Source organism: Cygnus atratus, chromosome 10, assembly GCF_013377495.2.
Source record: "Cygnus atratus isolate AKBS03 ecotype Queensland, Australia chromosome 10, CAtr_DNAZoo_HiC_assembly, whole genome shotgun sequence".
NCBI classification, from domain to species: domain Eukaryota; kingdom Metazoa; phylum Chordata; class Aves; order Anseriformes; family Anatidae; genus Cygnus; species Cygnus atratus.
Genome location: NC_066371.1, coordinates 17,181,556 through 17,198,045, shown reverse-complemented (window position 1 = coordinate 17,198,045; position 16,490 = coordinate 17,181,556). Strand labels below are relative to the sequence as shown.

General features: G+C 37.5%; 1 protein-coding gene across 1 annotated transcript in view; it reads right to left on the bottom strand.

The window, feature by feature from the left end:
• SLC6A11 (solute carrier family 6 member 11) overlaps positions 1-10,342 on the bottom strand; it is a 91,703-nt gene extending 81,361 nt beyond the window's left edge. Inside the window, 5 exon segments of the mRNA XM_035558291.2 lie at positions 4,651-4,741; positions 6,267-6,407; positions 6,599-6,680; positions 6,682-6,734; positions 10,112-10,342. Coding sequence (XP_035414184.1) covers positions 4,651-4,741; positions 6,267-6,407; positions 6,599-6,680; positions 6,682-6,734; positions 10,112-10,331 — 587 coding nt within the window. The 5' untranslated portion in view covers positions 10,332-10,342.
• Positions 10,343-16,490: the final 6,148 nt, after the last annotated feature.

Here is a 16,490-nt window from a genome sequence, read left to right as displayed (position 1 = left end):
ATCCATGGTGACAGACCAGAGTAACAGCCAAAAGAGCACACAGATATGGTTGCTGTCCCCTATACCTGCTAGTTTCCTCACCTAGCAAAGCACACATCACAATGTAAATTTTCTCTTCTCTGTTTTCCCAGCTACAAAGATAACCTCATCCACAGCTACAGCTTTCTTTCATGGGACTGCTTTAACATATCAAAAAAGATCAACACCTCTATTATTACTGCAACTATTTTAAAGTTTGAACAATAAAAATTGAATGTGACACACCTTGAAATTAACTTAAAAAAAAAAAAAGCTTTATCAGGCTAACCCTTTAGGATAAGAACAACAAAACGAGCAGTAATTAACTGGACAGTCTCTGAATGCTGGGTACCACTATGAAATGAAAAGTGAAGTTTTCAGACTCTTGCCTGTTTGTCTCTGTAACACAGCATCATAGAACTTGAAGTACAAAAAGTGAATTTTGATCAATTCAGCTGCTTACCTTTGAAAAACGCATACGCAGATGGAATGTGAAACTTATCAATACTATGACTTTTTAAGGAAGTTTAGAAATCCTCTTTAAGCTCCTGATTTTTCCCAGAGTTGTCAAGATTGACATCTGTGGTCAGTGACAAGTCAGATAACTCAAATGAAATCTTAAACAATCATTAACAGGAAAAGACATTTTTACCTAAGCAGGAAAACAAGTAAAATGGGTCCAACCCGCTAGACTTTGCCTGCTGTTACTTCAGCAGGCTCAGGCCATTTTGGGTGTGTAGCTACATATAAGTAGTTATCAATTACAAACTCATAATAATATTTTAATTTTCGCAATCTTTGCATTCATAACTAGAGTCTTTTGAATGTACCAAGGGGAAAATAGCACCTAGGACCTACTTATCTCTAGAGTCTGTTTTTGTTTTAATAAACAAACAATCCATCCAAGACAATAAACAGGCTTTCATCTTCTGTGTGATCCAGTCATCAAAGCTGGTAGAAAATGTCAAATTCTAAGAGGAAGTGAGCCTATACCTAGTAGGGTAGCAAGGAAACAACGTAGTCCGTACAGACCTGAGGAAGGCCAATATTAGTCAGCATGCTACAAAAGCTTCATAGTACTGCAGAGTATTTTCTTAGTCTTCACTGCACTTGGGCAAATTACTGTTTGACTCCAGCAATAGTTTTAGGAATAGCCAAAGTCACAGAAGCAACAAAAGCTAGAAATGTCAGCAGAGAGGCTGAAGCATTTATCTGCAATCCTCAAACCACCTAAGGATTTGGATTTGCTTCCAGTCACAGATAAAAAGACCTGAGCCTTCTAGTCTAAATGAAAGATATATAATAATACTAGTTAAAGGAAGGAAAAAAAAAAAGACGACTCCTTTGCTAAGTCAGAAGTAAAGACATTCATTTTGGGACTTGTGTATTCATTTACGCACACACAAATCCAACTTGTGCCACTGCTACTAACCTCTGATGGCATTTACAGAACGCCAGTCTGGTCTGCTTTGTAATACATAGCAACCTGTATATCCCTCACCATTATTAACTCAGATTCAGAGCACTTGCATTTCTGTAAATAGTGAATTCTATCCAATTGTAAAGGGTTTTTATTGTTGTTTAGGTTTGGGGTTTTTTGCTTTGTGTTTGTTTTTAAATTAAAAAATATGAAGATATTATGAATACCCTAGAAGACTGTGGTAAGGTGGTATGAACAAAGGAAAAAATTTAAGATCAGCCTGACAGTTAACAAATGAACTACTCAGCTCAAAATTGGATCACATACAGTAAGCAAATCGGATCACTACTCACATCACCACTCTAGTTCATAGATAATCTCAAACGTAGATGCTAATAGACCAAAAAACTTTTTACTCCAGCTGGCTCTTTCCACAAATAATTAGATTTACTGTGGCCATCACTTCGAAGAGTTTCAGTTGCAGACTTGACCATACAGAGAGCAAAATATAAAGAAGGTTTTGAATGGTGGTGTTGTTCAGAAGAAAATTAGTACCTCCACCTTCTCTTCACAGGCATCAATTTAATTAATCGTACAAAACCTGGTCATTATGCAAATTAATTCAGTCCTCTGATTGGTTATTCCAGCAGTGAAAATTCTCACACACTATCTACACAAGTTCTGAAAATAGTAGCTCACATCTGCTCTGTCCAGTCTAGCCCATCAACTTTCCTTTCACTATTTCTTTCAGAGTCTTTCAATAAAGTTATGATTCCTAACACTAGCATTTATAAAGTGGTAAAGCAACACCATGTGAACAAGACTTCTGGCTAACTGAAATAACATTTTTGGTAACATTTATCAAAAGATGACTTGCTGTAAAAATTAAGTAGTCTGGTAATACATTTTACTATGTATTAACTACTCTCGGATCTGCACTGTACATTTGTACAGAGCTCTACCATGCACGTCTGATATGTATAAAATATATAACTATAATCTTCTGTTCATTCTGAGTAGTCATTTTAATGCAAAACTAGTCCCAGTATTTGACAAAGTTTGTTCTTCCACTTCTAAACTAGTTGGTTGTATCTATTCTAAATTTTGAAGCCATGCAAAATTGTACAAAAATGTTAGCAAGGCAAAAATCATTCTCAGCAAGACAAGATGTTCATTTTTCAAGGCTGAAAATTCATGCATCAGTTTTGCTTGGACACAGAAAGTGGAGAAGTTTAATATCTTAAACTGGTTTGGCCAGTAAACTGCTAGCATTATAAAAACCTTGTCCACAGATCAAAAAATAAATAAAATCAAATAACAAAAGGTGGTGGGTTTTTGTTGGGTTTTTTTTTGATGACTTTAAAGATTTTGGAGTGTGTATTTATATGTAGACGTAAGACCAGAAAAGAAATTACAAAAAACAACCCTAAATCTGATTACCTTTTCTAGTTTTCTAGTTTCTAGTCTCATAATTCATTCCTAATTCAGCTTAAATAAGCTTACATCCACAATTTGAAGGATTCAAAACTCACTATAATTAGAACCCCGTTTTAGCTATAGGATCTTGTTTAGCTTCATTTTTAGAGAATTTTGAGGGAGGACATGCTTAGAATTTGTACGTATGTGGTTCAAAATGACATTGACATGGTAAATTACACAATCCCCCCCAAAAAAAGAACTAAAAAAAAGCCACCACACACACAAAACAAAACAACAAAATAAACCTTCAACAAACTAGAAATATAAAACTTCACTTCTACTCTCCATATAAATCAACTGAGTATTGCCTGTTTCCCTAGACAGCTGGAGTTACCATCAGTTACTGAATTTTGAAAATTGTTGAATAAGCAAATAAACACAGTGAGTAAATAAGGCTAGTACTGGAGAAAATACTTTGTTCATTTACTCTAACTATATATTAAAAAAATCTTAGTTTTAGTTATCCCAAAGAGACATAATATGTTTGTGTTAAAATGATGAATCTGTAACAATAGAAGAGGCAACCTAAAATTCTTCTTTGTTCTGAAACATTATCTGGGAAGTGGGTAGAGTAGGTATATTTTGATTTAACAAACTAGGTGTTCAGATTATTGCAATTTTATCAGAGAAAAAAATACAATTAACTAGAGTTATTTGTTATTATTAAGGTATAATCAAATCTGTATAAGGCATTATAACTGCCTTATGTGTGTGTTAATATATATATAATAGCATTATTTACTGAACCAATAACTACCACCCACAAAGACTAAGAAAACTGAGGTAGCAAGGCTAAGAGATTCAGAAGCAAAGACAATAGCATATGCTAACATTCAAGAAAATGACATCAGTGTAGAGTTCTCCTTTGTAGGATAGTCTTAATTTATAGCCCTTTCAAAGTGTAGCTATTGCAGTTCTGGAAAAAAAATGAACAAAAAACCCACTAAGCATATAGCCTCAGAATAAGTTTCTACCTTGTTAATAAAATTGGTAAATTACAATGGGCCTCAAGAATATTTAGTAACCTAGAATTTTGTAACGCGTTCTTTTGAATTGTGAGGTGACTTCATATTAAAAGTAGCATTCCATTTCTGTGACTCTTAACACACACTGAGCCTTGCAAGGAACAAGTATGCAACTACACATGCACTGATTAAATATTTATAGTAAGAAAAAATGTGTCATCACAATAGCAGTCCATATTTTGTCAAGAGATAATTATCTTCTATTACTCTAACTAGAAACCAGAATCAAAGAGACAAGAGAGTTAAGGTCTCCTGTTATTATTACAGCTAAATAACTAACACTTACGCAGTCCATCCAAAAATAAGATAGAGAAGACATAATATTCGTTAGCTCAAACAAGGATGAAGATGCAACCGTTAAAAGAGAGGAAACATCCTGAAGAAAAAAAAAAAATAAAATCATCCTTTCTTTCACCTCTGCCTCATTAGTATGTGTTCGAGTCTCTTTCCTCCAGCAGCAGGAGCCAAGCTCCCAAGCAAGTGGCACACTTTGTTCTGTGTTCTTTCAGAATATGGAATTCTTTTCCTTGTATCTTCTAAAAAGAGTTAAACCTCTCATCCTGACTCTCTTTGACTGTATGAGAAAATTTCCAGCTGAACTCATATCACTAAGTGCTATAAGCTCATAAGGTATCTTAAGGTACCCGTAAGCAACCAAAATATTGGAAGATAATGGTCAGATCAAGCATGAAGTTTATGTGCACTTACTCCCAAAATTCCATCACTGGAGAAGTGGCATTTTGTAAAGAGACTTGACTGCAGTTGCTCATATTAAGCTTTTGAAATTCCACACAGTTTTCTGTAAGAGAACAACAAAAAAGTGTTTGCTATATTGACATGTAAATGTACATTTTTTCTTGTGCGTCTTGTAAAGTCACCATTCTATAACACATTTGCGCCATGTGGTTAAAAGGATTTCTAGGTGCTCTAAAATGCGTCAGCTACTACTTCTGCAACAGCATATTTTGATCACAAGATCATAGGCCTGTGCTAGAAAAATATCCATGCAATAGGTTACATTCTTCTGTAACACTCTCCAAACGCATGGTTGCAATGGCAAAGACCAATAAAACAAAACACCTGAGGCAACAGAAAGAAGCCTTGAGAAACTGAAGTAACTGATTGAGAAGCACAACACACTACTACTCCAACCAGTGGTTCAATGGCCAATGACAATGATTGGCTTATGAAACTGCCAGCAACAAGCTTCCACTTTGCCTCAACATGACAAGTGCAAAGTCACTCTTTGACTTATAATCTCTAATACAGAAAAAGAAGATCAAAACAGCTCAGCATTATTGAAATGACACTTGTTATTTGATCAATGTTGGCTAAGCTCCTTTGCAGGGATGCCAAAAATTATACTGAAGCCTTCCACATCTATTGGGTGATGAGCTAGTTCCTTAACATAACATAAAATGCAACAGATTTCAGACACTTTTAGGTTTGCTCAAAGACCATGACAATATCCAATTAATAAAAGCTATGAATGTATAATTAATATGTGATTTGAAATCAGACTAATATAAAGATAAAAGTAAAAATTTCAGGAGCCTATAAATAACGGCATTAGTATGTATTCCCACCCGTAAACATTTGTTGTGCACTATAAAAAGTAGAGCATTATCAGCAAAAGTATCCGTGAAAGGACAGATGCAGACCCTATACTGAAAAGCCTTATGAATATGTGTATTATCATCTTTGATGCAAGAGGTTACTTTGCATGCCATAAGGATTATTTGACTAAGTTATCAGAAGTAGCTTTAAGTACATTATTCCTTAACATTTGGTATTAAAAAGAGCAAATCCACAGCTCTTTAATACTTTATTCTCCATTTAAACTCCTGATTTCACACAGTGAAAGAGCAAGATTGTAACCTGTCATCAGCTCTTCAGTTGAATTCACTCACTGTATTCAGGGAGAATAGATATGATTGCAAATGAGAATCCTGGGATCTAGCCAGAATATTTTACAAAATTAACAAAAAACAAAGCCTTCTTTTCCTATCTGACATTATATTCCACAGGAACAAATGCTTATATAATAACATATTATACATGTTATACTTATATGTATACTTATATATATATATATATATATACACACGCACACACACACACACACACACTTATTATACAATGCTTATACAATAAATCAGTAAGTTTTCACTCTAGGATTCATTTATCATGATGTAAGTAGTGTGACGTGACTGATCCATTTGCAGAGAGTTTTCTACCACAATAGTTCTGTTCCCAACATTTTAATTTATCAGTTAGTTGGAAATAATTGATTTGTTCAGCAATGATCTCTACTGAGGTCTTACCTGTATTCCATTCATGCCCACACGTAGCCCAAGGAAGCTCTGTAGTAAAGCAGTTAAACAGATAGAATATAGCCCATGCTAAAATGATGATGTAGTATACATTTAGATGTGCCTCTATAACTTGGGTAGCATATCCAATGCCTGGAGGGGAGGGAGAGAGAATAGAAAACCTTTACTTTTTGGATAATTTAAAAGCAAATACTTTAAGTATATCCTAACTTCAATTTTGAGATATATATATATATATATATATATATATATATATATATATATTTTAACTTTACTTAAACTTAATGCATTCTTTTGCAGTAGAACACAGAAAAGTTTGTTACCTTCAAACAAAGGACAAACTTTCCTCCAGCAGGTAATGCCTCCTTCACTAGTAAACTGTCCCAAGGCTGTCTCCAAGAAAAAAAACTGGTATTCCACAGCAAATAAAGAAAACCACATATGGGATGAGGAAAGCACCTACAAGCAAACATTGAGGTGGTATTGGTTATAATGAACACATACTTTCTTGACAGTTCAGTGAGAAGTTTGTTTACTTAATAAAGGAAGGATCACCTGTTAGCCAATTGTCAGGTGTTGTGCTAAAAGTGCAGAAAGTGTTTATTCGTAGCACTAAAGTTAGGCCACTATCATGGAGGAAAAAAAGAAAAAGAAAAAAAAAAGAAAAACCACATACAGACAAAAACCCATCCCCCACCCCCCATCCCCCTCCCTCCCCCTGAAAACCATAACAGAATTTCTCAGTATAGGCTATATTCTGCTAATCTTTCTCTCAAGCACAGGAAAGACCAAATTCTTGCTCAACCACACCATCCCGCTCTGATCATCATCGAATCAGTCTACCCTATCTTCTCTTCTCTTCCTTGCTCTTCTCAGGAAAGCAGGAGTGAAGGAGTGTTATGAAAGTGAAATCCAAGAAGTACTGCACAGGTTATTTAGATAAACCTGATGGTGAGAATCGTTAGAAGGGAATTTTGAAATAAACCTTAGAACTACTCACACACAGGAAGAAAGCTGGACTTGGCGTTATCAGCTAGAAATTGACCATCAACCTTTTCATTACATGTTGACAGTAAAGTTCAGCAAGGATAACGAGCAGTACAATTCAGTGCTGAAGAGCTATATATAACAAAATACCATTCTCTTATTAACATATAGCAGAAGCATTAGAAGTATTGTATTGTTTCATGATTAATCATGTTATTAGGTATGGCAGCTAAAGAACATGACTGAAGTATGCAGAATCAAAGAAGTGACAGAAGATCCATGTTAGGCATAATGTCACTTTCTAATAATGTGGATTTTACATATTCCATTTAGAGCTGAACCTAAATAACAAGGAATGAAATACAGTCTTTCCAATACATAGAGAATCCATTAACATATAAGGCCAAAATATTTTTTTCCTCATTCCCCAGCTACTTAGATTTTTTCCTGAGTCAAAGAATGAGGTGGATAGCAAGATACTAACTGCCTAAGACTGAAACAAGGAAAGAAGAAAACACATATTAAGAAGAAATCATAAAATAAGTGTTTCTGCCATTTTTACTTACACTGATAAACAAAGATTTACTGGTTTAACCTAACAGAGCAGCACAGTGAAGTACTGCACAGAAGTTTTTCCTGGCAAGACGTATTTTACATTGTAGCATACATTGACCAGTTCTTCAGAGTACTAGCAATAACAACATTTCCCTTTCAATGGGAGTCCTAAAGATTGATTTGATCATTAATGAATAACACCTTATTAGCTACCTCTGTAATACTAAACCCCTATCAGAAACTAAACTATGAACAAAATGTTTCTGAATATACTTCAGGAAAATTTCTACAACTGCAAGACAAATAGGTATCCTGTTTATGAACGTTAAAAAAAAAAGACAAAACAACAACAACAAAATACACCCACAACCTGTAACAATAGTAATGCTTTAGTCACTTCAATGACAAAGCTGACACAACTAAATACACCAGCTTTGTCTTGCAGTTACTTTCTTCAGACCCAGCACATCAATAGAGATGTCTTCATGAGTAATCTCTTAGCTCAGCCAGACAATTTGCATATAGTTGAATCTCAGCTGTATCTCAAACAAAACATGTAAACTTCAACGAACGTTATCTGTGCATCTAAAAACATGGTTTCTCTATGTGATTCGCTGTACAAGTGGTTTTAAAAAAATCCTTACAAGCCATAATTTGAGAACTGCTGTCCAGTACAAAATCCAGCTTGGCCCACTCGTGCACAAACCTAATGAGTTTAACAGGGAAACTTGTTGAAATTTAATGTATTGACTTTCATTCTCTTTCTCCAACTCCTTTACAATAGATATAACATCACGAAAAATCAAAGGACATCAAGTTTCACTGCTTGCAAACAGAGCAGATTCTAAGAAATACCTAATTCAAAACATTAAAATGAATTAATTTTCCTAAAAAGAATATCAAGTGTCCCTAAAAACTAATTAAAGTTATAGAAGTTCACGCCTATACTGCCCGTTATGGTTTAGAGCACATGCCAGAGAAAGCTCAGACCTCAAAGTTGCCTACTACTGCTTCTGGATTTGTTCTGTACCTAGCAAGTTATTTCATAACTAGCTCATATCTCACCATTGTTTTCATATATTATATATTAAGTAGTTTTCAGTATTGTTGAAACAATTTTGCATCAAAAAAGCCCAATTCTGGTCTAATTCCAGTATGGCATATTAAAGAGTTGCAAAAAAAAATACAGGTGATAGCCAAAGATCAAAGACCAAGACAACACTAAAGAAAACTGAAGTCAATGGTAAATTTCCCATGGTGCCAGGACACGACCAATCAAATCACACACACTAATTCTATTCTTAAAGGGTACAGTAGTGATAAAGTAAGATACTTAAGCAACAACTTTTTCACTAAGCCAAAACACAATTATAGTGTGTTATACCTAAGGGACAAGGGAAGGAAATTCGGCACAGCTCTATTAGCAAACCTGTTGAAGAAAAGATCTTTGCATAAATCAGCCACTGAACATATTATTTTTCTCCCAGGATATATGCTTACACTAGCACTGATTCAGACCTTAAGTGGGAGAATGTTGAATCCAGTTCACAGAACTCTAAGCTTAATTTTTGTTTTTCTTTCCTCATTTCTACTCAAGTCATTGATATGACTATTCTTAATTGTTACGTATCTTACGTAGCTGATACCTAACTGTAACCAATACACTCTATATATTATACCTTTGTTATTTGAAAGAGAAAAGAGCAGACTTTACTGTCTTATTCAAAATTTTATAGAGCCTGCTCTCTTCATTGAGAGACGGTCAGTTTTATACCTTCCCTTAACCTACAGTACTGATTTGGGAAGTAGTGGCTAGAAGAAATATGGTTGACTTAAAGGAATTTTCTTATGACCAAAAAATAAAAAATAAAAAAATCCTTGTAGTAGAATCCTCTGAAATAATATTCATCCTCTCCAAACTATGCCGTTTTGAAAATGAAACTGCTACTTTCTTTTCTATGTCAGACTTAGGTAAGCGTGCTTGAGTCTAAATTCACATGTAGAAGAAAACACAGCATTCTGTTTTAATTGGTTACTTCTGCATTTAAAATACAGGAAAATATGCAAGTTTTCTACTAAAAAAAAAAAAAAAGAACTTGACAATATTTGAGGAGAAAGGAAACATCACTATTTTTTCTTGGTTCTCGTATGCTTAATAGTTCCCTACCCACACATACACTGAATCCTAAATACATCTCTCTTACTAGTGCAAGGAATCACTCTAAAACATCCTTAAGAGTTTATTCCCTAGGTGTTTATGGTGAGCTGTAAATCAACATATGATGCCATCTTACCTCCTCCATTCTTGTAGCAAAGATATGGGAATCTCCATACATTTCCCAACCCAATAATCTCCCCTGCCACAGAAAGCACAAATTCAACCTTATTGTTCCAGTGGCCTCTTTCATGAACTTTCTTATCATTGCTGTGGACAAGGCTGGTACTTGAGGCTTCTGGGTCTAAAACATCTTCTGGCTTGCCATTAATTATAGGAATAGTCTTTTCAGCTGTCATGACTGTTCAGCCTATGGGAGAAAAAAGAAAAACATACAGATGTTTTAAGTCACTTGTTAACAACAACATTCAATGACTAAGACGACCCTTAGCTTCATTAGCTTCAAAATACTTATTGTCTACGTTTACACGTGAAGGTGAAGGAGGCAATTCTGTAAGGCTAGGAAAATTGTAAAAAAGGGAAAATGAAAAAGAAAGCAAGAGAGAGAAAGCTTATACATGAGGAAAAGGGAACAAGGTTTCTGAGTTGACACTGACAGCTAGGAGTAGGACACTGTTTTAAGGGCTGAGCAGTGAAACATTTTGAAAAACCCTCCCCAAGCAGGGATCCCTGCTTGACTAATCTCGCAGAGGACAAGAATCTACTGCACCTTCCAGGCACACAAATGAGAACAGAGGAAGAAAGGGATGTGGAGAAGGGGGCCTGAACGGCTCTGGCCTGCCTGGAGAAGTAGGGGAACTCCCGGTCTACTCACCCAGGGCTCTGCTTATGCCTGCGCGGCTGGGAGAGGGACAGGCTCTCTAGCCGAGTGCTCTGCTCCCAGCGGACCTCCGCGGGCTGCCGCTCTCCGCTCGGTCGCACAGGAGGCACGGGGCACGGCGGCCGCCAGCACCTAGCGGCAGAGGCGGGCAGGGGGAGGCGGGGATAACGGGGGCAGCGTTCGGCGAGCGAGGGACCGGGAAGCCTCGTCCTGCGCTGCGGCTGCCGCCCGGCCGGCCGGCGGCGAGAGGATGTTCCCCGCTGCCCGCGCTCCACAGCCGGAATTTGCAAATGCTCAGCCTTCCCCGGAGCGTTGGTATAACACCCGCCTCCCCCCTCCGCCCACCTCAGGCTGTCCCACCAGCTCCCCCCTTCTCTTTCTCTTCTCCCTCCTCCTCCTCCTCCTCCTCCTCCTCCTCCTCCCAGCATCACCGCCCGAGCATCCCCAGCCCCTCCCCGGCGGCCCCGGCCCGCAGCGGCGGCTCCCTGCGCACCTGCTGCCCCCCGGCCCAGCCCCCCGGGGGGGCTTCGCCTTCGCTTCTTTTTTCTCAGTTGCGGCAAGTGGAAAGGGGGACCCGTCGACCCCTGACCCTCAGATGATGGATCCAGCTGGGGAGGAGGGAAAGGTGGGACAAAAATGGGATAAAAAAAAATGTGGGGGGAACGTTTGGAAAGTGTGGAAACAATGTGGGTGCTTTCGAGTTACACTAGGAAAACGCAGAAACAGCCTACGTGGGCATTTCTAACCAGTGCTTTGCTTAAAATTAGAGTTGAATAAGTGTTAAATAGAAGCATCTATAAGAAAAAGCAAACTGCTTTGTGTCAGGTTGAATTAAATATTTCAAATAGATACCTTTTTTCCCCCATTTTATCCCTCCCCCTCCCCCCCAACTTTTTAAAAATACCTTTTCCATTATCCATCTCTGCACCTTCTCCTTAGCAAATGGCAAGACCTAACTCATGTTTTAGCTTAAAACCTGCCCTCTGGTCCATACTCTCTATTGCAGCTACAATCACCAGTATTTTGCTCTGCAGCACCAGGAGACGCACTTGGGAGCACTGTCTCCCACATCCCAGGTTACACTGAAGCCCTCTGGAGGATGCTCTCCCAGAAGCAGCATGCTCTGCCGTGCACATTCTCCTCCTGTTGCCCTTCAATTCCACAGACGTCTCACCATGCTAGGAAAACTGTCATCCAGTGCTTGCTGAAGACAGCGGAAAAAGGCCCATGGATAGATTTTATATCAGCTTCATCTGACTTTGGAAGTTAGAGCCTGATCATACCCCACTTACATATAGACCAAAGTGTATATCCACATTGAAACTACTACCGTGGTTAAAGTTTTTAGAGTTTGTCTTTTAAATCATACATGCCTGAAGATTGGTTGTTGGGGTCTCACTCTACATTCTGTCAACTACACATCATAACATATTCTGTCACCTACACAAACACCTCTAACAGGTGTAGGATGAGGTCCTTTCTTTTGTTGATATTCATCTGGAGAGTAGTAGTCAAACCTGTATCATGAAATGAAAAACTACCAATGGTAGAACTATGGTAAAACACTATGGCTAAAACTGCAGAATTATGATTTTTTTCTTGTTGTTAGCAACTTTTTTGTTTGATTTTGAATAAGAACTATCCTGCAGAGATATCGTTACCTGAGCTGGATTTGTTTATTATTATTATTTTTATGGGCGGGGGGCTGGGTGTGTTTTTTTAATTATTTATTTTTATTTTGTTCTTAATGCAGCTGGTATCCATTATCCATTCTTCCCTTCTTCATCTATCTTCCAGCAGGGACCAAAACAGGCATTGTTTTGTTTTATTTTTATTTTTTTCCGTCCTATATTCCAGCCAGGCTGAGCAGGCTCAACAGGACACACAAACATCAAAGGTGAAACTGAGTTCTCATCTCATTACTAAGAGTACTTCTAAAAATGGATAGAAGCTAAGGGACAGTAAACACTTGGCTAATGACATCATGCAAGTGAGGGCCCAGTCTTCTATTTACACCTAGAATAAATTCTGCATCATCAGGTCAATGGAGAAGTTTGTACTAGTATATTATGTGCCTAGCATATTGTCTATTCTAAATGTGTCAGAACAGTGTCAGGCTGTTGATGCTGGAAAGAATTCCAGGTAGAGTTAGTCACAACATGAATAGCTTTCTGATACAAACAGACAAATGACACCAAATTGAAGGGGCCTGCTCCAAAGAACAGTCTATATGATGACTGGCAGATACAAAAGGTGTTTGATCACTGCTGATTTGTTTAGTATTTGAAATGATAAATATGTGGTGACAAGTATTTTATTCACTACTGTATTCTTGCAGTGATTCCCATTCAGCCTCCTACCAATTGAAAGGCTTATGGAAATAATTGCTAGTCTTGTGAATGCTTTTCTGAAATGAAGCAGTTTGCAACATAAAACTTCCCAAATTTTAAAACAATTAACAGTTTCATTAACCCTCCCCCCCCCCCCTTTTTTTTTTTTAATCTGGTAGAGCCTCCTCTATTCCAATGAAAACACAATAAATCCCTGGATTACATCTCAGTTCATGCACTAACCTAGTATCATGAATTCACGCCTGCTTCTGTCAGTCTGTTGGGAAATCTGCACGACATGCAATCAGAGCTGAATACAGTGATTGGGATGACAGCAAGACTTGCAACATGCTGTACTATAAGACAAGAGACTGATAGTTACCAACCTCAGCAGGCTGTTCCTCCTAAAGCCAATATCCAATACTAAAACATTAACTAATTAACTAGTAGAAGGCCTAGCTGCACCACACATCTCAAGTAATCCAGTTACGTCCAACTAGCATTGTCTGCTCCATTCCTGATCTGCAGAAGCATTTTAAGTTGTTGTTACTTCCAACCCACTCACCAGAAGTAAATTTCCTGGCCATTCCTCTTGAGTCTCACATTAAAATGATGTGACCTAACAAAGTAATTCAAGTTCTGCTTTATTTCGATTTAATCTCCACACTCCCAAGGAAACCATTAAAGCTCTATGCAGAAAGTAAACAGTGGAAGCAGAAGCCAGACGTTTCTGCTAGCCAAAGAAAGGTGCTGTGAAGTCCCAAACATTCTATGACTAATTATATTTAGATGTATAAACTAAAATTAATAAAGACAAGAAATTAATATATTGAGACAAGACAGAGAAAAGAAACACGAAGAAAAAGCCATGTTCCCATAGGATTCTGTCAGGGTTCTGAAACACATGGCAGTGTACAGATGCACCAAGGAATATATACCAAGCATCTTTGGTTAAATCCAGAACTCATATTTAGTCTGTTTGTCCATTTATATTGTTCTGGGACTTCTCCTTGGTCTATATTTTCAAGACACAAACCCACAGAGTTAAGACATACCAACACATGGATGTTTATCTCCTGCTTTATTCCCACTTCTGTGCCCACCCCCTATACAATTCAGAAGACACATTGAAGAAAACTTTATGAGACAATTACATGTTTTGCCTCCCTTATACTTTGGACTTTTCTGGGATATCAGGATGTCTTGTTCATCCTGCACTTTTGATCCTTGGTAGGATGCTTCAGTTCCTGTAGCAATAGATTTGAACAAGAGTGAAGTCTCTGCTATGCTACAAAAATATTTTGGCCCACATAAGTGCCCTTACATTTTTGCATTTTTTGGAATAAAACAAATACATGAGGCAATCAATAACTATAAAAAAAATCTTATTAAAGCTACTATGAATATAGTTGAGTTTTTAATAGTGAGATCAATGGAACTTTGATGCAAGTATTTAATGTGACCAAAAACCATGTTATATAGCTTTGGAAATGAAAAGGCTTGTCTCCATTTCTGCTTCTTACTAAACCACAGTAGTTCTGTTGGTTTCTGTGTTGCTCCAGTAACATAGAACCCTGTGCCAATATAACTGAAACTGTGGAGGGTGGGGGGAAAGAATTCCATCCAGGTTTAAGTTTCAGTTTAGATTTGATGTAAACAAAAATCTGCACAAGCCTTATGTAAAGATTTCACAAGGTTAGGCTCTTCATGGGTAAACAGCTACAAAAAAGAGAAGAAATGCAATAAGAATTACATTAGCGATACAGATCTGGCAATATTTTGGATCAAAAGCTTAAGCTCATGAAACAATTTGTGAACTAAGACACTTTTAGCTAGGCTATTACGGACTGGACTTAAGTCAAACAGCAATAGGCTGTCTGGTTTGTACCTAATCCGTTTTCTGCAAAGAGGAAAAAAAAAGATTTATTTGTTGTAGATTACAACTTCAAGTTAAGCAACAACTGACTGTTGGGCTTAACAGCTATCACTGTAGGCCTCTCTCTCATATTTATTGCCCATGCCTCACAATGGTTCAGATGCTGAACTTAGAGTTCAAGAGAACTGTGAAATCCACTATTTCATCTATTGACGTTGCCCTTTAGGGCCTTCTCTTGTCCTTGCTGTCAGTCTGAGATCCATCTTTTCTTTTTGTTACATGCATTTTATCTTTCAGGCCATCGCATCTTCCACACAGGATTGGGTGATTATTTCCACAACAGGGCTTTTCCGTTACAGATGCACTAACTTGTGACTTCATCTTTGGACCATCTCTGAGGCATTTTGCTGTGAAAGAGCTAGCTCCAGCTCCCCTGCAGCATTCCTCAGTACCAGCGTAAACTGTCAGACAGCCTTTTATGACAGTTAATCAGCTCCTGCTTTTATTTTAACTATATAACTAAAGTGATCTAATGTCTAACTAAAAAGGTGGCAGACATTGTGGGTGCCCCATGTTGCCTCACAGAGGTTAAGTACCCTTCCCAGTGCATTTTATGTAGACCTCCTTCTGCTAATGTGGTTTGTATTATCTTGAGCTTCCTAAATATGAGCTTTACTGGCAGACGGCACTTGGAGGGAACCTTCAACAGTGAGGCTCATACACAACTTCCAAGAGTTAGCATTCATCTATTCAAATTGAGCAGAGACACTTTCTATGTTGTGTCAGCCATGTCTGATGACTTAGCTAACAAAAGCATCTTTTTATTTCTGCTGCTACTTCAGACACAATAAGAACAGTAAGCAAATAAGTTACTTTTATGAAAAGAGTATCCTCATGTCTCTGGCTATAAACCTTGAGGCACTGTGCTTCTGATTAAGTCAAAGTGAAGTATATTTCTACACATTGACAAAGTGACCACCCTCCAGTAGTTCAGCTAGTGTTTGCAGGCAAAGATGTCCACAAGACAGAGATAAGAATAAAAGGTACTGGTTTGTGTGCAGAGAAGAAAATAGCTATCCATATAAATGACAGCACTGAAAGAGAAGATCCCTATGGAATGATATTTTAATGTGACCAAGTGATACCAAATAAAAGCAATGCCAAACAGCAACTTTAGAAGAATTAGATATTTTAAAACATAACACCACTAGTGCCTTACCAAGAGCAGGAACCATCCACTCATTCTTCCAGATCAGAAACTGAACTTGCAGTCTTCGTAGAGCTATGCCAAACTCATGCTTCCTGAGGGATGATACAACCTAGAAAAGGAATGAACTTTGAGGAAAGATGGTGCTCAGAATCTCTGGATATATCTTCAACTAAATTAAGCTTTCAGAATTTGTATTATAACAGGTACTCAATGAGTATTAAAATAAAGGCAGAACTGAATCCAGATCATACATATTCTATG